This window comes from Neophocaena asiaeorientalis, unplaced genomic scaffold (assembly GCF_003031525.2).
Source record: "Neophocaena asiaeorientalis asiaeorientalis breed wild unplaced genomic scaffold, Neophocaena_asiaeorientalis_V1.1 scaffold420, whole genome shotgun sequence".
Taxonomy (NCBI): Eukaryota; Metazoa; Chordata; class Mammalia; order Artiodactyla; family Phocoenidae; genus Neophocaena; species Neophocaena asiaeorientalis.
This window is the reverse complement of record NW_020172770.1, coordinates 1,753,744-1,779,951: the sequence shown is the minus strand read 5'-3', so window position 1 is coordinate 1,779,951 and position 26,208 is coordinate 1,753,744. Positions and strand designations below refer to the sequence as shown.

Here is a 26,208-nt window from a genome sequence, read left to right as displayed (position 1 = left end):
TGTTTTAAATTTAGTGTGAGTAACCTGAAGACACTTTATACAGTCCTATTCATGGTGGAATTTCTTGTCATAAGAAAGAAGCAATTAATAACAGAAAAGCAATTATTTTCACCAGTTTAAAGAGGAAGGTTCTGTGAAACATTTACATATGTTAGTACAGTTACCATGTGCAAAACAGCACACACAAAGATGCATTTTAATGTAAAGATATTGAGGAGGTGATTTTCATTTTTAAAAACAATTCCGAGGTCTATTTTATTTAATGCCCATTCTTTATTATCTTCAGTTGCAAAAGTAGCATCCTCATGGAACATTTTTATCAGTCTTTTGCAAAGATTACTACTTTTTTCATACTACTAAAAGCTCTAGAATTAGAAAAATTAAAGTTTTCTTTAAAGCTTCAGTTTTAATCATTACTTTCCTGAAAGATAATGAAGACTGCCATTCTAATAGATCATCTGATTAAAGTCAGACATAAAATCATGTGGTACAGTAACTTGGATAACATGGTAACTGTTGTTAGGACTAAGAAGGCTATGAAAAAACTGGGAAAGTAGCAGAGTTGTGTAGTTTATATTTAATAGCCAATAGGCATACTAGCCTTAGTATTATAAATCTTCATGGTGTCAAAAATGATTTAAGAAGTTTCCATTCAATTTTTCTGCATATGTAGCTAAATTATTACCACTCAGTTGAATCTAGAAAATATGCACATGCATATAATTTTTTATACACACGTGCACACGCACACACACATCCATGATGATGAAGGTAAGTCCTTCACTATAGAAATTCCATCATGTGATTTTAATAAACCTACATCAAAATGAAGGTGTAAACAAACTCAAATTTAGAAATAAATAGCATGTTTAGCAGGCATGTACTTAAGGAGGCATCTGTGTGGAGCAGTAAGGAACTTTAGTGTCAAATATTAAGACACAAAACTTTAAATGTTCATTCATCAGAATTGCTTTGTAAACTTTACAGTCATTTCAAATCTTAAAAAAGGAATACATTTACATTTCTACAAAACAATTTAATATATCCTGTCTTAAAAGCTTTTTGCCCTATTATAGTATAATGGCATTACTAAAGTTATTATTGGTTCTATTAATGCAGGGACCATTAATATATTAGTACCTGGCTCAGGTCTTTAAGGCATAGTTCAAGAAATTTGCATAGCATTCAACAGATTGTGATGATTATATTGTAGCTTTATAAACCTGAGAAATAAAATCCATTCAGAATGCCTTATTAAGAAAATCATTTTCATCCAGAATTTTATAAACTGCTTTTTCTGTTTGTCTATACTGACTTCTGTTCTTTAGCTCTTAGATATTTTTGCTTCCTCCAAATTCAGCTCTATAACATGGATTCAGTGCTATACTAGGTGAATTTGTGTATTACAAGATTACTAGAAGTTGATCTCCCCTTACTTCGGTTATATACAATCTGATACAATAAACTTACTCACTGGCATGCAAAACGAATGATGCTCTCATTTATGAGAAAACCATGCTCCAACACACAGTTGCTATTCAGATAAATCCATTCATGTCTACATGTTATTAGGTACTAAATTACCTTTAAAATAATTCAGTTATTTAAAAAGTAGAAGATTTTTATTAAAGGATTTTTAGAGCAAAAGAAGAAATGTGATTTTAGTACAGGCAACCATTTCTAACATGAATTCGCTGATCTAGAAAATTACTTTAATGCACATATCAATATACAAGCCAGTTGCTTAAATTTCAGCAATTTCTTTAAAACTCTATGAATTCCATTTTGGCATGTAATGAAAATACATGAGAACTTTTCATAGTAAAATAATTATGCATTCATTATTTTATCCCAGTAAAATAAAATTACAAGTTTTTATTTAATTAATTAAAAATTAGTAAACATTTTTAACTGGAAAAAGAATCACTCTAGGTTTACTGTAGTCTTCCTATATTGAAAAAAATTAAATGCGTTGATAGAAAAATACATCTTCAACTTTTTTTATGATAAAAAGACTTGGTAGCCATTTAATATAAGAATTGAAAATAGGGACATTGCAAACTTTAGAATACAATAGAGAGAGAAAGAGAGCCACAGAAAAAGTGAGAACAAATGCTCTTTTATTAAATACCTCTACTTAGATGTTTCAAACTCATGTACACTATTAAACTCAAATGATTTTCATTTTTAATATTTTAAAACTTCATGCCTGTCATAATGTTTGGCATACAGTGAACACTGAATAAATTGGTTTTGAGTGGAGAGTTGAACAGAAAATTATTTAATAAAAAAACGTAGTTTGAAATTTACATCTTGTCATTCCCTAGCTGTTTACTTGTAGGCATATTACTTATCTTTATTTATATTGCTGATGACAATAATATACACCTGTATATTATTTCTGCTCTTTAATTATAAGGAACTGTATTTTTGTACATTAGATAAATACTATTTCAACAAAAATGGTAAATTATTTTTAACAAAATATTTGATTTCTAATATCTTACTTAAATAAAGACTCATTGGTAATTGTTTTTACTTTCCATTCATACTGATTTTATCTATTTAACCAAAGATTTCCATATTGAAAGGGAAATATGAATCACATATAACTTTAGTTGTATGGTAAGTATTTGAAAAACAGGCTATATCTCTGCTATGCCTAAAAGTTCTGCTAAATAATATGACTTGATTTGATATGGTCTTTGAATCACAATTTAATTCATTCCTGTTTATTTGTTCCTCTGGTATAAATCAGGTTATACATTATTTATTCATGTTTCCTTTTAAACCATCTCAAATTCATTGCTTATTATATTTCCAAAATGTACATAAATATGCATATATTTCATTCTCTTTCATCTACTTATGCAAATTTTTCGTTTTGTATTTCAGCATTATCATTTTCATAAATAAATTTTTATGACATTCTTCTCATGACATTTCAACATATCCAGTTGTGTGGAGCGTATTTGCTATATTTTAAACTCATGTTTTCATGGTTGGCTCTTCTCTCACCTTTGCCCATTTTCCTGTGCCATTCCTTGTATCATCTTAGCATTTCTCATTTCAATATGACTGATTTAAGGTGAAATTCAATTTATGAAGTGTCTTCCTACAATTTATGTTATTTAGTATGTGTCTAAACTCAGTGTTCACTAAGAATTTTATCTCAAATTATCTAACTTATAGGCAATCCAATTTGTAGAATAGCTTTTTAAATGTCCCAATTCAGAGCAGCAATAGAAGCCAGTCTGGATCATGCAGAAATGATGAACAATCTTTGTGAAGCAAACTTTGAAATCAAAGTGGATAAACTCACCAGTGTTATACCTATCTCATTTTACTATGCATACTTCGTACTTGCATACATAGGATTGCATGTTCCTATCATATGTGTAAAGAAAATCAGAAGTTTTACATGTGTTAGAATTATTAATCAATGAGAAACTGCATTTCCTTATGTTTTCTGTTAATTTCCTTAACTATTTATTTATCTTAAGAATGAAAGGAATTAGTACAAGGCCAGGTTAACAATGATTAGACTGGTAAAGATGTAAAAGACAAAGTAACATCAAATGGACCAATAGCTTTTTACCAATATACTATAAAGAAGAAAGGAAATATTTCATGGACTTTCACAGCACTTAAGAATGAATAATACTTTCAAAATAAACATGAAGATTATTTAAGAGAGATTTGCAATGTTAGGTGAGGTGTAAATGTTCTTATTTACTCTCATAATACTTCATATTTTTATTTTAATTTAAGTTCTGTTAATGCTCTCATGAGAAAAAATAACAGTGTGACCGACAATCCAACATGTTCTTTGGAGGAGGACTGTGCTGACTGGACACATAACAATCATGCTACTGACATAAAATATAGCACCTATTTTGTGGTACCTTTCCTAAAGTGGGAGAACACAGGTGCTGATTAGTCTCACTCTTCTCAACCTGCCTGGTGTATCCAAGCAAACATTTGGGAAATAATTGTCTATAGAACAGACAGAAGTCAACTGAGTCACACTGAAGTTTATACAGCATTAATGCTACTAAGTTGTATGAAAAAGTAAATAAAATAACAAAAATCTCTCTCAAGCTCTATACCCTCTTTCAGCTTTTGTGAAATCTCTTTATTGTCAAGTTTTTTAAAAAGTGTTGGTTACACTTAATATCTTCATTTGATCACCTCTCATTCACTTCCTAAAATACTGCATTCTGCTTTCTCTTTGTATTTTTTAAATTAGTCTCTCCATAGCAAAGCCCCTAAGACATATTGGTGGTCAGTCCCCATGGACAAGTATCTGATCTTTCATAAAGTTATTTTCCTGCAAACATTTGAGGTATAAAAATCTCTGTAATTCTTAAATTTTTTTCTTGCTTTGGGATGTTATCACTCTCTCTTCTATAATCAACTGCTTTACACTTGATCTTAGCCAAAAGGCCAAGAAGCGATATATAATCAACTACTTTAGTCCCCTCTTCCAATAGATGCTATTTTGTTCAAGTTACCCTGTATCTGTGCACTTGGGCAGTCTCTGTACATTGACCCTTGGCTTGACCCTGTGACTTATTTAGGCCAATGGGACAGTAGCAAACTTAAAGTAAGAGGAGACGAAAAGTGCTTGCTCTACTCTTGGGACCCAAGAGGCATGAAATCAAGCCCAGTCATCACCTGTCACCCCTGCTGACAGCCAGTCTTCCCCCAGAATTAGAGCCCCCAAAAGCAGATGACTGGCAACTATAGATGCATTAGGGAGCACAGCTTAAATCAGAAGTGCCCAGTGGAGCCCTGTACAAATTGTCACTTCATATGTGAACTACAAAAATGATTGTTGATATAAGTTACTATGTTTTGGGGTGATTTGCTAAACAGAAAAATTTAACAGATATACTAACTTTCCCTTTTGTATCTAAATCTTAATTAGTGGCACCACCATCTATTCTATCATCTATCTGGAGATCCACGGTCTTTCTCAATTTTTTTTTTTTCCATTTTGTCCTTCATCTAATAGGTCTTTAAGTTGTGCTGATAGTTTTAAACCTCAAATTATTTTAATACTGAAATGATTGAATATTTTATGAAGTTACATATTTGTGATTATAAATATATGTTAGAATTATTAAACCCCAATAATTAGAAGTAGAATGATTTGTTCATTCTGGAATATGGATTTAAATGCCTCTCTCCCTCTTTACATTCTGTATTCCACTGTCTCTTTCATAACAAACAGTATTTCTGACTGCCTTATATGATGCAGGTATGAGCCTATTGCTAATTCTTTTATTTTATTTATCTAATAAATTCTGAGCCTCTGAAAGTTTTTTGTAGTCTTCCTTCTAAAAGATAATATAGAGAATGAAAAGACAGTCTATTTGTTGAGGGTTTTGGGTTTTTTTCATAATAAAAACCAGAACTTGTGTCTGTGGTTGTTTCACTGAGATGTAAAATCTCCATCATCTTGATTCCTTGTTTAACCAAAGACTGTTTGCACAGCTTGCAAAGAATACTTCGATAGGAAATTAAATCTCTATAGTGTCTCTGTCTCATGGCCGTGTTTGTCAGCTTTCTGTACCAGAATTTTTATTCCCATTCACAAAGCTAAGTAATACCCACAAAATCCTTAAAGGAATTTAAAATTAAGTTTCTGACCATTAGAATACAAGAGGGAAAAACTGTTAGATATTTGGCATTGGAAACTTATATATGAGTGTCTTTTTTAATCACAACTATCATAAGTGCTATGCACAGGAAGCATTTAAAAGTACTGCCAACATTTTTTTAGCTACTTACACTTTGCTACTTTGCTCAAAACGACATGCCCTTTCTAAAGTCATCATGGAAACAGTTGAAAACAAGGCTTCTGCTGAGCAGCCTCTCAATATAGCTTTAGGAGTTGATTGAATGTATGAATATTATAGGATGTTGTTAATGCTAACCTTATTGAAACAACAACCATCAATTAACTAAGTTGTGTGCTTATGCACTTAGCTATTTTTTTTACTTGCATTTAATGTACCTTACTTGTAGTAGGTATTCAGTAAACAATGTTAGAATAAATGAAAATTAACCAACATTAAGTTATTTGTCTATTCAAATTTCTTTCCTAACTTTTTATCCCTTTGTCAGCAGGAAATATATCCTGATGTGTTAAAATAAATTGAGGAAATATATAGTTTTAGAGTCTAAGAAATACACTCCACCTCTTTTATCAAATGTTCTCTCTCTTTAAATTAGTGTGCTGGTTAGAGGAGAAAACTTGTGTAGAGGCAATGTAGGATTCTAAAAAACAGAATTTGAATACGTGTGATAAAAATCTAAATCATACGAAATTGATGGGCACTCCACGGGATCAGTGTAATTGAGTGTGGGGAGACGGAGGGAGAGAGGAGGAATATATGAATTTAATCAAATTGTGTTCTTCAGAAAGTACATTTAAAATTCAACTGAATAAGAATGATGCCCAATAAAGAGTGTTAAACTTAACCCTTTAATTAGTTTTTCTTGAGAATTTTTATTGAAACTGGGCCTGTTATTGCTATTCTTAATATGACATCAACAAAGTGTAAATTAAGTCTAGTAAACTTCAGCTACAATTAGGTGTTTTTTTCCATTTATATAAGAAAATATTATTAGAAATCAACAATTTTCCTACTTTATATATTCAGATTCTTTTTTTTTTTTTGGTTTGTATCTTGAAACAACGAGCATATTCAAAAATTAGATTTATATGTTTAGGGTAAATGCTGTTATGTAAGATTAGAGGGGTTTATAGGGGTTTTGTTAAATGAAATAGCAAATGCACAAAAATAAGCCATTAAAATGGCTTAATCATCAATCCAAAGCACTGATGGACCGCTATTTATGGATAAGAGTGTACCCTGCTTTCTCACCAACCTTCTGCTTCCTATTTGGCATGCATCCAAATTTCTGCTGTGTTAACATTTGCTCCTGGGAGGAGATGAAGGAAAAAAGGTCCATAAGGTTTCCATTGGCCCAGATAGTAGAAACATCTGCTGAATTCACTAGCAGCTTGCTGGCCCAAGTCAGCAGGGAGGGTTGATGCTTATCAACCCTGCCATATGAGTCGATATTTCCTGCGCCCTGGAGCTACACAAGCTTAATCAAGAAAGAATAAGGAAGTGTATTACATGTCAGAATTCCCTTATTAAACAAGCATTATGTTTTTTAAAGTAACTATCATGGCGTTATAAATTATGAATTTAGTAGTAATGAAATTCAAATTCTAACAAATAGCAGTCTATTGGATCACTTTATCATTAATTAGATCATTTTGAATAATGATGGATTCCATGCATTTAAACTTTGCTTAGAGAGATTTGACCGTTAAACTGGAGGAGTTGGCTATTGCTGTTCTCAGTGAGAAAAAGTTTGTTGGAAAAAGCATGTATCACTTTTTCTTTCATAAGATCATCTGTATAGGTAACTTTAAGATTAGCTGGTCAGTGATTCCAATAATGAGAATTGGGATTATAGTTCCAAAAGTGAATTTAGTGAGTTGTTATTAAATGTAATGATTAATTTTAACACACATACACATATACTTGCCATTTTGAAAGTAGTTGCATTTAAAAGTCTACACTTATTCCCATGTTGCTGCCAATACCCCAACCCCTTGGAACTTTTTACAATTGCCCTTTGCGTCTGTGTCCTCATGTTTCAAATGCAGTGTCCTACGTTTGAAAATTTTTGATAAATTATTGTAAGTCCAATGATTTATTAAAATTTTTGAAAACATAACACTCAATAGATATTTAAACTTGAGCAATGAGATGAATCAGCTATTATGAATAATATATATCAGTGTAATATGTCATTTATAGATATAGCATGTTTTATATATATATAAATATATATATACATATATATATATAAAGAGAAAGCTGCATCTCTAAATCTATCCATCTGTCTATTATAGCACACATCTTTGGTTTCATATCTATCAAACCATGTAAGATTAGGATTTTGAAATAAAAATCTGTTGTATAAATCATATATAGAACTCATGAAATATGTCATAATCTGTTTAGCTCCAATCTGATATGGAAAGGACATAAGACAACTAGGAATAGTTTTGAGCATGAATAGTGTGACTGCTCTTATTGGAAGAGCCTTTATTTCTGCAGATAGGCTATGCATAAATGTTGTTTTTTTGTTAATCTGATGTTATGGTTGCAATGCCCACTTTGGTAGAACAGCAGCATAATTCTTAGTTTCATATATTATGATAATGCCCATGAGACTCAAGAAGCTTTATCCAACATCAAGTTTACCCGAAGGTCACAAGATAGGTGATACAGGGATGCCAAGAACTAGCAGAAGCTTTGTGACTCCCTGAAATGCTTCTGAATGTGCACAGTCACTCCTTACCCAAGACTAGACTGGGTTGGTATCCACTCCCTCATCTCAGAGAAGCCTCCAGCTCCGGAATCCATTCAGCTTTTATGCCTTGTTAGTCACACAGCCTTCTCAGGATTATGTCGTCAGTTCCCATTCTCTGTTACAAGGTCATCTAATCAATACAGATAATACATTATTCAATAAATAACCTTGACAGTGAAATGCAGGTGCTTAGTCCAGTACATAGCAACTCATTTATTTTAGATCCAGTTTACACCCATGAATTCCTTGAACAGAAAAGATGATTCAACCGAGAGTCAACTCTTTAGGATTTCCTGAGACTAGAGAAGAGACCAAGAACCATGTGTAAACCCTTTCTTTCCAACCCTTTCTTTCCAAGAGACCATTGGTTTTGCTATGGATATATATTTTTCCAGTTATCATTTTGCAACCATCTCTCCAGAACATTGTTCAAACTTAAAGGAGTTAGATGAAATATTTTAAAATTCTGTCTCAATTTATTTTATCAAAGTTTAATTTTAATAATTTCCACTAAACACAGTTCAATTTATTATAGTTTTCAAATTAACAGATTAAAAGTGTAGTACACCAACCCAAAAGGATATGAGAAGATGGTATTAATTCCTTCTCTGCCTAATCAAAAATATAATGCTTTGAGCTGAGTTGTCTGTACAAATCTATACAAAGTATCAAGTTTCATTTTAATGTTTTCCCATAGCAGTTTCCACTTGCTCTCATAGGGCAATGTTCCCCTAGATATAATGTGGCACTTACAAAGGACTTGAACATCAAAGCATGTAAACATGGACAAGATGGGTGAAATCAACATTAATGAAATCTTTGTGCATTCAGAAATGATCAAACAGTGAAAAACACACCCTATTAACCACTGTTATTACATTTTACTTTCAAAAGGGAGCTTGTTCCTTAGGGAATATTCCAAGTTGATTCATAAGTTACTGCATATTGATCAACACTTAAATAATTAAGGTGACATCATTTTGAACACAGTGTTCATGTGTTCAAAAACACTATGTCCCAGGGAATATCTTATGCTCGTTAGAGAATGAAAAGTGATATGTTTCTACCTCTGCTATCAGGGACTTTCAACATGTCTCAGGTTTATATAGCAATGGTTACCTTGGGCATAAAATTTCAGTTATTGGAAAAGAAAACACTTACTTCTATATTAGTCAGATGAATTATTTTATAAAGTTTATAAAATGCAGTCCTATACAGGAGAAAAACTCAAATGTTTTGTTACCTCACTTTTGTTGCCTTTCAGGAATTCATTATTTATTTGATAGCATAGTATTGCTATCCACTCAGGGAAATATATCTTTGAAACAAAGAAAACTGTTTTAAACATAATATTTACATCCATAGATAGTTTACCAGCAATACTTTCCTTTCTCCCAGATAGCTATTGCAGTTTTAAAAACAAATGGAAGTCCTCCATTATTAATTAAAGAAACTTCTCAAGGCAATGACATTTTAGTGTGGAAGTAAGGAATAAACTCTATCAAAGAGTAGGGGTTATATGGAAATATGGGTAACAGTCTTGTTTTAGTATAAGCTCAAGTCAGTAAAATATGAGTTTTCATTTACTAGAAGGTTATTTACAGTGTAGAATAAAAAATACCAAGAGGTTGGTTACCTTTACAATAAATCCCCATGATTTCATGGATTCTTTGATATTTTCTCAGTAAGGTTCTTGATTGTACACACAACTTTTACAGGGATTCATCTCTGAGATTAAAAATCCTTGAATTAAAGATAATGATTAAGTAGCAGAAAAATTGTATCTTCTGAGAATGTATATTGAGTCATGGAACTTCCTTCAACGGCTTCCTTCAATGCGATTGCATGTAGAATAGATGTCAGCTCCTTATTATGATATAAAAAACCCTGCATGCTTTGCCTTAACCTTCTTTTCTACCTCATCTTGGGTTAACTCATCTGTTTCTCCTCATGCTCCAAACTCACTGATTTTTGTTTGTTTGTTTGTTTGTTTCATTTCCCAGCTCCTTCAATAGCCAACCTTTTTCCTGCCTCTGGCTCAGGACCTTTACATCAGTTAATTTACTTTTTGAAATACTGGTTCCCTCTCAAACATTCTTATCCTCTATCACTTTTTAAATGCCTGATTTTTTCTCCCTATTTGGTTTTCAGCTGAAATAGCAACACCTTTTTCCCTTTATGTGTTTGTGTTTTCTTGTTCTCCTGCCTATCTTTAGGCTGTAAGCTCTAAAGGTAGAACTTTACCTCATTTCTACCTTGTTCACAGTTGTATTCCCAGCAGCTACCATGTGAAGCACATTCTAGGCACAAAACATATATTTGTTGAATAAATTAATGTCATGGAAGTATCTTTCATAGGCAAAATCCATTACAAATGGAAAGATAGTTTTCAGAAAGCATTAATATTGTATATGTTTATAATGTTAGTAAACAATGTTTGAGTAAATTTGAAGAGCTCACTGGCTTTATTAGGCAATTCATGAATGGGGCAGCATCTCATCTATCAATAAGAATGACACCCTAGGGGGGTAGTACAAAATAGAAAGTTTTTATAGGAAGAAGGGTGGGGCAAGAAAGCTATTAGCAAAACTAATGAAAGGATTATTCTTAGGCTAGGCCATCTTCTTTTGGGGACAAAGGCAACTGCATGATTTTTAACCTGCAGATCACCTCTTCTTCTTTTGGGGAGTGGCAGGATGGAGAGGCCAACATGACAGATTACCTCATTTGTGCTGACTGGAAAATTTCAAACTGGTTGATTAAGGCTACGTTTCTGAAGATCAAAACTGCAATTAGGTTAGGTATTAAATCTAGGTTTGGTATCCTGGGCTTCAGCACAAGTGATGACATTTTGGGCCTGTGTTTTTTTCTGTTTAACAATATTTATAGTTCATATGCCTAACGTGAACTGATTATACATGATTAAATGACATGTGTTTGATATCACATTTTTTCTTACCTGTATCTTACATCAATGTCATCTCAAAATTCCTTATTACATCCCATAATCCAAAGAGTTATAATCCAAACAGACATCTGTGTCACTCTTTTATATGAATGTCTCTATTCAGTACACCAATGCAATTATTTAAATTTTCTGCAGAGAATAATACATGAAAAGAATATTAATATATAGGCAACTTGAAATGGTCAATATAATTTTATGCATGCATTGTATGCATAGATGTGTTACAATCCAAAAGAAAGATGTTACCAAAATATATATACTGCATATGTCAAATCATTAACTAGCAACAATATATTAAGCAACAATTAAGAGTTGGTATATTTTTTTTTTCATTTGAATTAAGGAAAACTAGCATGAAAACCAGATTGAAGTCTTAATGTTTTCTCAATTTATAACTTTTCTCACTATCTTTACCTGATTTTGCTAGTTATATTTGTATATTTGAAACAGTTGTATATTTGAAATTAAGATTTAATGATACTTTATTTTCTAACTTTTTATTCCATTTAACTTGTTCCTAGAAATGTTACTAGGAATTTTAATTTTCCTTGAGATTATAAAATATTTTAAGTTGTACTATAATTCAATATTTTTGCTTTTTTAAAATATATCAACCTTCTAAGACCTACTGAATAAAACAAGAATATATGCATTAATTTCCCCCTTTTTAGTATCAGATTGAAATTTTTCCCAGGGATTTCAATTTTAAACAGTTATGTCACACTCAGTCCATTTTTTTTTTTTTTTTGTCTCCAGAAGATTGATTATTGTATGCTCAGCACTATATTCCTCACCCTGTCTTCAGAAGAGTCCTGCCATCTGTGTGTTCCTTTCCAGAATATTTCCTCCAGGTTGACATCTCAGTTTAGAATTTAGTTACGTGATTGAGCTTCACTGTGAACCAGACTGTGACTGTGGTCATAAATTTCTTTTCACTGGAAGGCTGCCTCTCAAATGTTTATCAATTAGCAAGTAAAGCTAGTCAGTTCTAGGTCTTGCTCATTCACCCGGAAAACAGTATTCTGGAAAGATAAAATGACTTAATGCACACATCATAATTACCATGTAAGCCTATTTCGATGTTACAGAAATAATTTAAAACACTATTATTTGTTTATATTGCCTTGCAGGACATAGAGTTTCCTTTTAATTTTAAAATTATTTCCTTTGCTTTTTATTCTTCCACATCACAAACTTGAAGATCTTATTTATATAGGAAGAAAAGAATCCTTGTGAATATAAACATGAACAATTCATCGAATTCACTTTTTCCTTGAAAAATTGTATGTGCTCATTCAAGAAATTATCGTTTGAATTTTTGAGAAAAAAAAACATGTTAGGGAATGAATTAAGTATAGATAAATTAATGAAAACAAAACTTATTTTAATTTTTTAAAATAAAAATCTATTTTGGCCGTAAAGCTAGGTGGGTTTATATTTAATCTAGTTCACTAGGTCCATGGTATGTAAACAACTTTTGTTTATTATGCATTTTGGCAGGGTAATAAGCAGAAAAACAAGCTAAGAATATAAAGAACTGAATTTGTACAGATACAGGTTAAAAAAATGTTGGGAATATTTTCTTAATCAGATAATGTTTTAAAACATGATAAAGCTATATAATCACTAAGAAAGAACATAAAGCAGCCATAAAACAATGTTTCCCAGGATTTTATAAATATTCTCTGCAGCTTAGAATTTTGTAATGTAGAGAAAACACATTTTGTGATATGGCTTAGCAATATAAAATTAATGGAAGAAATTAGAGAAACCTACTTTCTGTAGAAAGAATGTGCTGGGAATATTTATAATACAAAAGGCTGAGGTATACAATCACACAAAAACATTTTTGAAATGCAAAGGAAGGCACATATAAAATGTTACATTTCACCTGTATTGCAAATTTCTGTAGGGCCAGCCCTGATCCTGATAATCAAGAAATAAATCTAATTATAAATACTATCATAGACACAGCAAACGGTGACTAGTTTTGATATAATATTATGTAGTTAACTGGATCACCTACATACAGTTACTGTGTAGGTCAGTTGGGAATAATCCAGTGGTTATCTCATAAATTCCCTAGTCTGCTATGTGTGTCCAGAAAAATGTTATCATATTCTGGAAAAGAGAAAGAGAGGTGAAATTTCTACAGGAGAATTATGATTCTTTGGTCAGGAGCTGTAGGAGCCACTGTAAATCTGAAAGAGCCTTTTGTCATGTACCAGAAGCCAACAAAGGACTAGGACTGGCCTTTGGGTACCAAGAGTTTCTGCTTCAGGAGTTGGGAGCAGAATGGTTCACTCACAATGGCCATAGTGAACACAGGATCTAGTCTACAGGATTGTAACTGCTGAAGCTTCCAATTTGGCATTGTTACACTTTGGTATCAGGATGAAAAAGTCCTTCCAACCTTTCCTGGCCTTGCAAGACCCACAGCCCGCCAGCTTTGTTTCTTCCCTGCATTGGTCTGGCAGTTGCAGTGGAACACAGGTCTCCAAAGTACTTCCTGTCTCTATGGAAACTGGCAAGCAGCACCAAACTGATGGCCATGTTCTATAGTGGCTGGGCAGAGGGGTGGCACAGAAGGTGGATAGCAGGTGTTATACTCTATAAGGCGAGCTGAATCTGAGAAGATGGAGTAGAATCAAAGAAAAATAAATTGTATGTGGTAGCCTAGGAAAACAGAATACTTAAAGTTTTTCAGACAAACCTAAAAGTTGGAATAAAAGGAAAAAATGACTGGAGAATTTTAAGTGTTTGAAAGAACAGAGGGACATTCCAAAAGTGGAAATATTTTGCACTTAGTTATCAGTCTTAATTTTTCCTCTAATTTCCCTTCTCACATGATAGAGCATGCATTGTAGTTCTCTTGAGAATTATAAGCCTCCATTATTGACATCTGTGCTTTTCAAACCAATAGGCTTTAGTATGCAATGTGTGTTTCAGTCCATACAACTACTGAGCCACAACTTTCACATTAGAAGGTTATTTGTTTAGAATGCCTTCAGTAATTTAGTGGAAGTAATAGCATGCTGTGTGAGCATTTAGATATATTTTTAGACTTTAATTTAAGCAACAAGAATGATCTTGAACTTTCGAAAATGCAGGTTCTTTGTGTAAATGCCCCGAACTAAATGATAGAACAGATGAGAGAGAGAGAGAGAGAGAGAGAGAGAAAGAGAGAGAGAGAGAGAGAGAGAGAAGCACAAAGCTGAGAATAGTAGAAGGGAAAACCCTAAATAATAATAGACTATCTTTGTATTTCATTTAAAAATGAGTTACCTATTTCTCTCATTTCTTGTTGAGGTTTATACTTAAGAACCTTTAACCTATTTTGTGTCTACTAATCTATCTGGCATTTGGGTTTTTTATAACCAAAATAAAAGAACCTTAACATGAGACCAGTATTTTACATTTATAATAGGGTTCTTGAGCAAACACAAAAAAATTTAAAACAGAGCAAAACATTATGTATGCCATTTGATACAGGTGCCAATACCTCTGTTGACTTAAATAATTTTGTAGACTGAGTTGACAGTTTCTGCTATGTATTCCAAAAGGAAGTCTCAAAATATGTGGCATTTTTTTATGTCATGAGGAGTTTACACTTTTTTATTGAAAAACTGCATCTTAAATTCTCTTCACATCTTGTTCTTACTTGTTTCCATTCATTGTTTTTAAATCTGGTTCTTCCTTTGAGAAAGTTTTGCTCATTTTCAGGAAGGAAAAATAATGAGGTCCTCAGTTCCTGTCAAATAACTCACAAAATTTGATCATTTACCCTGAAAAAATCACTGTTAACTCCCTCTCAGATGTGCAGAGCCTCAACCTCTGCCTGTCTGTCTAGATATATCTCAGGTGATTATTGCTCTTAGTAAGTAAGCACTCATGCACAGTGTGCACTGATCCACTGTTGTGGCCCACATTTAATCTTTAGCACAGGAAAAGAGATGGAGAAAGCCGTTGCTTTCACTCATCATCTGTTCAGGAGATAGCAAGGCTTGAATAAAACCATTTATGGCAGCAGGGCCATGCTTTGGGATCAGTGTTCAAGCATGCATCTTCACCTGCCTGCTCTCTTTCAACAATACTGCTGGCTTCAAATATCTCTCTTCACTGTTATGCTTATTGCTTCTCTATGCTAATGGCACATCACGGCCTGCCACCAAGGTTGAGGTGGTCATAATCTTAGAATTTGTCTCTTTGTGTTCTGTGTGACAGTGTGCTAGGTTCTTGGTGGTCAGACAGGAAGGCATGTAAGAAACATGTGAGGGAAAGACAACTCTTAACTAACTAAGGTCAACAGGAGTCAAATTTCAGTTCACTTGATTTTGAACTTGGTAATTGCTAATCTAGACAAGGCAAAGTTTGAACCAATCTTTTCCTAAGTGTATGACAGGTGGAAACATTGAAGAAATAATGGCAACTATTTAAAGGCAGGGTCAGGAGAGCTATCTTTTCAAAATATTGACCAATCATTCTTCATTAAAGTGTCTTTCACAGCAGTAAATTAGCAAATTATTTACATATAATTACTGAAAGTGACCTAAATGGTTTTCAACCAATGATGCTAGTTAGAGAGGAGTAAACTCAGCAGCCTAAGAAAAACTAGCAGTTCAATGGGGGGAGGGATAAATTAGGAGGTTGGGATTAACATATACACACTACTATATATAAAATAGATAATCAACAGAGACTTAACAACATAGTGCAGGGAACTCTACTCAGTTCTCTGTAATAACCTGTATGGGAAAAGAATCTGAAAAAGAATAGATGTATGTATATGTATAACTAAATCACTTCGCTGTACGCCTGAAATTAACACAACATTGTAAATCAACTATACTCCAATATAAGATAAAAATTTAAAAAAAAATTTTTAAAAACCTAGCAGTTCAAGATTACTGTCCAGGAGCAGAGAAAAAGGGAGCTTATTTTATTGGGAGAATGGTGGGGGGGGGGAGGGGAAAAAGACTGTTGGAAAGTGATATGAGGAAAAAGGGAAGAAAACAATTAAAGAAGAGACAATAAGAAGAAAAAGAACTTCAAAAGCAGAAGTATACTGCATTGGAGAGAGTTTATTGTTTTTTCAGAAAAAACAATAACAACAACAACAAAACAACTTTATACTAAACATGTATGTAACAGCCCCCTCAAAAAGCATTGAGAGTGGCTTTTTCATTGGTGTTCTGTAAACGTTTAACCACTGGGTCTGTAGGAAAACATTGACTTGCGTTGTAAGCCAGTTACCATGGTGAAAATACTCCGAGTGTGATCAGTTTCAAGCTACCAAGTTATGTCATCACTGAGCATAAAGGGAGAAGACCTGCAGTCAGTTGACTCTCTCACCAGTTGAGCTGGTGTCAGTCGGCTCTAGCATATCACTGTTTTTACTTGAATTTCAAATATTCCTTCGCTTATTTAAAAATAGATATAAATGGTCTAAATGCATCTTAGAAATGTTGGACTCCAAACTATATGTTTCTTTTATAACAGCCACTGAGTCAGAATTAAGCTCACTTTATTTTCAAAGTGACTCTATGGTTACACATGTGAGGTTTGAAGATTGAGGGCAAAAGTTGAGTACCTGGCTGCTACACTTTCTAGCCATGTGACTCTGGGCACATCGTTGAATGTTTATCAGTTCCCTGTCTTCAAGATTGAGATGATGACAAGGCTGGCATGAAGATTAAATCATTGATAATGGAAATGCACTTCGAATAGTGCCTAGCATATTGTGAATACTCAGTGAAGATTTGCTGTATTTTTCATACATTACTGCTGGCTTAGTGATGGTTGAGGGAGGAGATAACACAGAAGGGCACTATTAAAATGGATGTTGATGCAAGGGAAATTGGAGCAGGAATGGAAGATAAAATATTTTCCATCTCAGAGGTCTAACTACCTAAGAGGGCTTCAGTATTGTATTTGGTATATAGTATATATTATTATACTTAATATTCAAAACAAGTTAGTGTTTTCTATGTTTTTTTCCTCTTATGGAGCATAAATTTATCACAGTCTGTCTTTTTGTGTCCCATTTTGGGAGCTGACAATGGTATTCGATATGTCTGTTCTAGATCACCATCTGTTATATCTTATGTACAGCTCTTAAGATTTTTAAGCAGAACTTTACAAAAAAATGTTTTAAGACATGATACTGATAAGGTTTATATTATTTAATTTTTCCATATTTTTTTTCTCATTGAGGAATTAGTCTCTCCTTCTGCTCCTCCATTTTGACCATGAACAAATGCAGCAGACTTGAGTTACTGTAATCATCCTATTGTCACATATTCCCCTACAAATGCTGGCAATTGCTCCAAGGGATGCTTTCATTTTGTACAGTAAGTGCCTAGTGCTCTAATCACAGTACAGAATGTTAAGCTATGTAGATGATTCTAAGGTAAGTAAGATACCCTAGTTACCTGACCCTTAATTAGCTTAGAAACAAGTAAGGGGGATTGATATTTATGCAAAAAATAAAAAGAAATAAATATAAGGAAAGGAGGAGGAAAATGATGGCCATAGGTTGCCTGGAAAAATAGCCAGCTTCTACAGTTCCAAATTGGAAGTTGTGTTTCCTTTAAGTCTCATCATAAACTTGTTTGAAAACAAATGACTCCTCTGAAACCAGGGATGGTGGTGAGCTTAGCTAGAAGAAGGATCTTTTTAGAATTGCAACAAAAAGAACAAAATACCTAGGAATAAACCTACCTAAGGGGACAAAAGACCTGTATGCAGAAAACTATAAGACACTGATGAAAGAAACTAAAGATGATACTAACAGATGGAGAGGTATACCATGTTCTTGGATTGGAAGAATCAACATTGTGAAAATGACTATACTACCCAAAGCAACCTACAGATTCAGTGCAATCCCTATCAAGCTACCAATGGCATTTTTCACAGAACAAGAACAAAAAATTTCACAGTTTGTATGGAAACACAAAAGACCCCGAATAGCCAAAGCAATATTGAGAATGAAAAAAGGAACTGGAGGAATCAGGCTTCCAGACTTCAGAGTATACTACAAAGCTACAGTAATCAAGACAGTATGGTACTGGCAGAAAAACAGAAATATAGATCAATGGAACAGGATAGAAAACCCAGAGATAAACCCACGCACATATGGTCACCTTATTTTTGATAAAGCAGGCAAGAATATACAATGGAGAAAAGACAGCCTCTTCAATAAGTGGTGCTGGGCAAACTGGACAGCTACATGTAAAACAATGAAATTAGAAGACTCCCTAACATCATACACAAAAATAAACTCAAAATGGATTAAAGACCAAAATGTAAGGCCAGACACTAGAAAACTCTTAGAGGAAAACATAGGAAGAACACTCTGTAACATAAATCACAGCAAGATCCTTTTTGATCCACCTCCTAGACAAGTGGAAATAAAAACAAAAATAAACAAATGAGACCTAATGAAACTTAAAAGCTTTTACACAGGAAAGGAAACCATAAACAAGATGAAAAGACAACCCTCAGAATGGGATAAAATATTTGCAAATGAAGCAACTGACAAAGGATTAATCTCCAAAGTTTATAAGCAGCTCATGCAGCTCAATATCAAAAAAACAAGCAACCCAATCCAAAAATGGGCAGAAGACCTAAATAGACATTTCTCCAAAGAAGATATACAGATTGCCAACAAACACATGAAAGGATGCTCAACATCACTAATCATTAGAGAAATGCAAATCAGAACTACAGTGAGGTATCACCTCACACCAGTCAGAATGGCCATCATCAAAAAAATCTAGAAACAGTAAATTCTGGAGAGGGTGTAGAGAAAAAGGAACCCTCTTGTACTGTTGGTGGGAATGTAAATTGATACAGCCACTATGGAGAACAGTATGGAGGTTCCTTAAAAAACTAAAAAGAGAACTACCATATGACCCAGCAATCCCACTACTCTGCATGTACCCTCAGAAAACCATCATTCAAAAAGACACATGCACCACAATGTTCATTGCAGCTCTATTTACGATAGCCAGGACATGGAAGCAACCTAAGTGTCCATCAACAGATGAATGGATAAAGAAGATATGGCACATATATACAATGGAATATTACTCAGCCATAAAAAGAAACGAAATTGAGTTATAGTGAGGTGGATGGACCTAGAGTCTGTCATACAGAATGAAGTAAGTCAGAAAGAGAAAAACAAATACCATATGCTAACACATATATATGGAATTAAAAATAAAAAAACGTTCTGAAAAACCTAGCGGCAGGACAGATATAAAGACACAGACATAGAGAATGGACTTGAGGACATGGGGACGGGGACGTTTAAGCTGGGAAGAAGTGAAAGAGTGGCATGGACATATATACACTACCAAATGTAAAATAGATAGCTAGTGGGAGGCAGCCACATAGCACAGGGAGATCAGCTCAGTGCTTTGTGACCACCTAGAGGGGTGGGATAGGGAGGGTGGGAGGGAGACACAAGAAGGAGGAGATATGGGGATATATGTATATGTACAGCTGATTCACTTTGTTATAAAGCAGAAACCAACACACCATTGTTAAGCAATTATACTCCAATAAAGATGTTAAAAAACTAAAAAAATTTTTTTTAAATTAAAAGACTAAGAACCTCCAAATAAAATAAAATAAAATTAGCCTCAATGATATGATCAATGAATTTTAGAAATTCTTGTTGATGGTAAACAAGATGAGTACTATATTACACCTAGACTGCCTTCTCCCTTGCCATCATACTCTATCCTAATTTTTGATTATTTTGCAGAAGCTCCTTAGCAAGTTTCTCTTCCTCTTTGCATCTTTCAGATGTTGATTCATACAAGGCAAGGCATGTAGTAGGGCCCCCAAAATATTTTTTGATGAATACATTGAGGATGAATCCTTAACTTTGTAACCTACTAATTTTTCTAATTGGAAAAATTAGTAATGTCTTTAGAAAGACTCTCTGAGATTGAATTAAATGACAACCTGTCAACTTTGAGCCAGGAGGAGTTAAAAGAGAAAAGTAGAAGCTAACTTGATGCTGTCTCCAGGTTAAAACCGGAAATAAAAGGCAGTTCAAAGCTTTGAGAAGAAGTTTGACTGCCTACAACACTGGCTTTTGAATTGATTTTGGAAACTACATATCGTAAGGGTATTCAGGATTAGTAAATTCTCCATATGAGTTTGCTCTTTATTGGGAAAAACTAAATTATTTGACTGCAGGGATTTTAGGCTGCAAGGTCCCAGGGAACTGAAGTCAGAATCCATGTGGGGAGAAGATGGAGGGAAGCTGTCCTAATCCCCTACCTGGAAGGACAAAGTCTAGGTGTGCTAGTGTCTGCAGAGTCCCTGGAATGTAGAACACCATAACAAATTTTAGTTTCTTCTATAGGCCAATAAGGAAAGACAGAAATAATTATCAAATGTAAGTTCTAAATAGGATGAGATATTTAAGGGCAGTTAACATTGATATCTTCCCTTATTTGATTTTAATGTTATAATTGAAATTTATGAGGACATAGTTCAGCTAGGTATGAATTCAAAGTTTCATTTTTAAAAGAGTACTTTTTTTTTTCCTTTCATTTTTGTCTAATTCACATTTAAACAAGTAGTGACATGACCCAGCAGCCTTTGTGGAAAAATAAGAATAAAATGTTGAAATTTCAGAACAAACTCCAACTGGTTCATTGACTCTGTTTCACCATGGAAAAATCACTTAACCACCCAGTGTCAGTTTACCCATCTGTGAAATGAGAAGGATAATATTTTCTTACGGGGATGTTTTGAAAATTATTTTGCAAATGCAGTGGATGAAATTGTTGCAAGCATCACTGCTCTTTTTCCACTTTAAAAAAGCAGACAGTATTATTTATGTACCAGTTGATAGTCAAATTGTCATCTGGGATGAACTATGTGTATTTATTAGCAGTTATGTGCTTTTTATTACTTACAGGATCCCCTACTCTCCTAGATTGCTCAGTTTATGCATTATGTCAATAACTGGGCACCTAAGCAAATCTTAAAAACGTTCTGAGCTTCATATTTATGAGCTGCTAATCTGATATCTTTGGTAATTACTCCTTCCTTCTGTTTTAGCTCATGTTTTCTCTGATGTGGTTTTTCACCTCACCTCACTTCACAAGATTGATAGTTCTCCATGTTTCCCTGCTAGAGGTCACCTCTGAGCTGAAGGCAAAACACATCCCATTCTGGCTCCCATTGACTTTGAAGTCAACTATCAAAGAGTTTATTCCAGACATTGCCTAACCTCAATTTAAAAACTCCACCCTAAAGATTACAGGGAGATACCCTGGGGAGTTGCCATAGTGACTCTAAGAGGTTGGCACTGAGGAGACAAAGCTACTGATAGCAGATTTTTATACTTGATAGGCTTAATTATATAACGTGGTCATGAACTTCTGTGCTTGTGTCATTTAGGTCTGGAAAGAAATTTTCCCCTTCAGGCTCTTCTCTCTCTTATGGTGCCAATCAACGGGCTTCTTGGTAATAAGATTCTTTATGCCAACAGCTCCAGCATAACCTCAGGTGGTGCTTGTAGTAATGACAGAATCATTGCAAAACTAAAGAAGAAAAGGAAAATATATTTCATGGGTGTGATTAAGTTATCACAATGTTCTTGCATATGTAAATTATGCTTGACTTAATAAACTACCTTGCTTCCATAATAGTATTTTAACCTGGCTTTAGAAAGTCATTTTTTTACCCATGTTGATAATTGTTATCAGACTTTGCAGAGTTCATCTCCAGATCATCTTGCTGCAGTGAAATTTATATATTATGTTGCTGTGTGCAAGAATTTTGTTTTAACTTTAGAAGTGCTTTTACTAAGTAATGTTATTACATGAATTACTTTAATAAATTAGTATAACACTTAGGAAGATAGAATTGATTGCATTCTAATGGTATCCAAATTGACAATGGTCATTTATAGATACATTTTTCCTTGATTTATGAAATAAATATATATTCATTGGAAAAAACATCAGGAAATTACAGAAAGGAACAAAAAAGAATATTGTCTCTATCTCCTGGGCTAGAGTAATCACTTTAAGATTTTGATGGATATTCTATAAGATGAACACTTTTTGAAGAATACTTACATTATTTTCTCCAGCACATTTTGTATTTCTCAAAACAGCTACGTCTACAAGAAACCCTGGTGAAATAGGATTCTTTTTTTATTTCTTCTATCAGAAATTGAATCTAAAGTTCTAGTATTCATATTTTATAGGCTTTATTCAGGATTATAAAAGCTACAAGGAAACTATTTTACCTGTTTCTTCTGCTGCTTTTAAAGAGTTTAATTCATCCAAAATTATTATCTTCAAAGATAACCAGGTCTAACACCATATAATTAATGCAAGGCCAAGGGAAATTAATGATAATCATGTTACTATTTAAATATAAATCTTCATGTGTGCCTAGGAGGAGAAGAAGCTTTTCTGGAGCATGTGAGGGAATATAAAGGAATCCTAATGGTATGTCAAATTGTCGTCTTCTGATTAAGGGTTTTCAATTATGTTTTGCCTTTTTGTAATATATAGTTTTGCTGTTGTTTGGTTGTTTTAAATTTTACTTGGAATGAGGAGTTAAGTCCATATAGCTCTTGGAAAGTTAATCATTTTAGAACTTTCTTTTAATCAACCTTTTCTTTAATCCCCTTTTAGGCAGCCAAGGACAGTTTCCACTCACACAGAATGTAACAGTTGTTGAAGGTGGAACTGCAATTTTGACCTGCAGGGTTGATCAAAATGATAACACCTCCCTCCAGTGGTCAAATCCAGCTCAACAGACGCTGTACTTTGATGACAAGAAAGGTGAATACATTTTCTTTTAAATGTTTTAATCATATTCTAAAATATCCTAATTATAATGAATTTATTTTTCTGAGATCATTCAAATTATTCCTTTTGATTACCAAACTGCTGCTGCTTGTATTTAAACATGTTAAATATTAAATACTTTAGTTTGTAAGTCATAAACACTAAAGATAACCTGTGTCAACTTTTTAATAAAATAAACAGTTCTAATTCTGTTTCAAAAATAGCTTTATGCCTTCTCTTAACAATTATCTTCTCTCAAGATATCACATGATTTTGTTTTCTTGTAGATGCCTTTCGTATAGATTAAATATTTTTTCCCTCACTCCTGGCAATAGGATATATTATTTTTATTACTCTTAGTTAAAATATTTGGAAGACATTTTATGATTTTGGAAAGTTCTGTGCTTTCTCATGAATTCAGTTTGAAAGTAAGACTTACAGAAATGATTCCAATAATAAGTTTAAGTTACTCCATGTTTCCAAAATAAACTGAAATTAAGTAAGAAGCTGTATTTACAAGTTGAGTGGACTTTAGTGATTAACTGGGCTTTCTAATTGGATGATAGATTTTGATTAAACATTTTTAGAGAACTAAGGCAATTTATGTTATATAATTCAAGCAAACAACTAAAAATGTATACTGAATTTCTAAGCCGTCATCCATTGTTATAAACATTGGGAGAAAATGAGTTCATAAACTGTAGTGAAAATATGGAGCTGTTGCTTTAGGTAAGTTTAAATTATATAGGATATAAATATCTGTATAATAGCTATTCAGCATGGTCTTAATTCTGTGGCCTAATTAGTTGACACATAAACTTAACTATGACAGAGGGTTAGGAATGCTAGCATTTGTTGTTCTGGCTAGCTCCCTCCCTCCTTCCTTCCCTCCTTCGCTTCCTTCCTTCCTTCTCATTCCTCTATGTCGGTACAAAAATTAAAGCTCAGGGATACAGAACTCTGGTGAGAACTGACTTGCTAAACCCAAAGCTTCTCAACCTCGGCTGTATTTTACAATCATTTAAGATGCAATGAAAACACTGTGATACTGCATATGCCTGAAAGATTCTGTTTGGAAAGCTCCTGAGAACAACTGGGAGCATAATGTGAGATAGAAATAAGAACAGAGCTGTGGATAAAGCTGTTAACAGTAGCAGCCACCTGTAGAAGCTGGTGCAATCAGTGACACAGACAACCCTTTCGTTTTCTCTATTGTTCTCCTGAGCAGTTGTCACTTGCACAACACGTACGGGTTACTCTAGTCATGCTAACTCACGCTAAGCTTCTGCACTTAGAATCTGGCACAATTTAGCACGTTTGTTTGCTCGAGATAAGCCTTAGGATTGAGGAGGGCTAGGCAGGTAAATGCAGACAAAAAGTATGGGAAAATTGTGATATGAAATCTTTAAAAAAAATGCTTTTATTTTCAAACCCTTGCATTTGAGGGACATCACTGTCAAGGATCCCTTCCACTACATGACAAGGAACCAAACCAGGGACTTGTGAAGGAACAAACATGTTAGTTTGCCATTTATGAAAGGTTTCTTTATTCAATGCTTTTCGTTATTCTGTTGCAACTGATTATTAGAACCACAATAGAATTAGAAAAAGTCTAATATCAAAAATAGAAACCTGTTATACTATACACACACAAACACACACACACAGACTAGCTTTTTACAGCATAACTCTAACCTGTTAAGGCAATAAGGAAAGAAAAAATGAAATAAAGCAAATGCATGCTTCAACAATTCATATGATCAGATGTATCTAGTATTTTGTAGCAGTGTAAAGATACAGAGATATTGCTAAATATCCCAGATATAGCATGATGGGTTTTTCTCACCATGATTATCCTTCAGAAGAGAGAGGCTTTCTGGAAACAAATTCTTTACAAATCTAGTATTTTATTTGAAAATAAAAGCATTTTATTTTAAGGATTTCATATCACAATTTTCCCCATACTGTCTTTTTGTCTGCATTTACCTGCCTAGCCCTCCTCAATCTTAAGGCTTATCTCGAGCAAACAAATGTGCTAAATTGTGCCAGAGTCTAAATGCAGAAACTAAGTGTGAGTTAACATCACTAGAGTAACTCTTATGTGTTGTGCAAGTTGACAACTGCTCAGGAGAACAATAGAGAAAACGAAAGGGTTGTCTGTGTCACTGCTTGCACCAGCTTCTACAGGTGGCTGCTACTGTTAACAGCTTGCTCTGTTCTTATTTCTATCTCACATTGTGTTGCCAGTTGATCTCAGGAGCTTTCCAAACAGAATCTTTCAGGCATATGCAGTATCACAGTGTTTTCATTGCATCTTAAATGATTGTAAAATACAGCCGAGGTTGAGAAGCTTTGGGTTTAGCAAGTCAGTTCTCACCAGAGCTCTGTACCCCTGAACTTTAATTTTTGTACCGACATAGAGTAATGAGAAGGAAGGAAGGAGGGAGGGAGGGAAGGAGGGAGCGAGCTAGCCAGAACAACAAAACAGGTGCTTCTCATTGATATTACTGTTGCCACTAGGAGTCCCAAAAGGCATTCTGAGTAGGCTTTCATGCTCTCTGGAGACCCAGGTCTCTGAGGGTTCTGGCTATAAGGGCTGAACAAGTATCTCAGGATGGTGGCCCATTGGTTCAACTAGAACTGGAAAAGCCTTTGTTGTTTACTTGGAACAAAAGAAAAGCATGCTGTGAGTAGGCAGTTGATGATCAGCTAAAGGAGACTTAAGTGGAACCCCTTTTCTTAGGAGTTTCTCTCAAGGAGGTTAAACGTGAATATTCAGGAATTTCTTCACAAGGGAGATAGGTGTCTGGGGGTAATTGGCTAAAGTGAAGCTAATATTGTAATATTTTTTATTCAGGTGAAATAAAGAGGAGGGCAGTGAATTCAGGTTTTTGCTACCTTGAGCACATCTAATGTGATCAGTAGCTTTCTCCATTTACAACTGGAGAAATTGAGAGTCAAACACTCAAGGAAAATTTGTCCACAGATGTTCAGCGAATGACT

At 33.8% G+C, this 26,208-nt stretch overlaps 1 protein-coding gene across 2 annotated transcripts in view; it reads left to right on the top strand.

Annotated features, from left to right (window-relative positions):
* The window catches only part of CADM2 (cell adhesion molecule 2), a 1,061,613-nt gene that overhangs the window by 800,335 nt on the left and 235,070 nt on the right, over positions 1–26,208 (top strand). For both annotated transcript variants that reach the window (XM_024740847.1, XM_024740846.1), the window contains exon 2: positions 23,050–23,199. In XM_024740847.1, the coding sequence (XP_024596615.1) occupies positions 23,050–23,199 (150 nt within the window). The remainder of the gene's footprint in view (positions 1–23,049; positions 23,200–26,208) is intronic.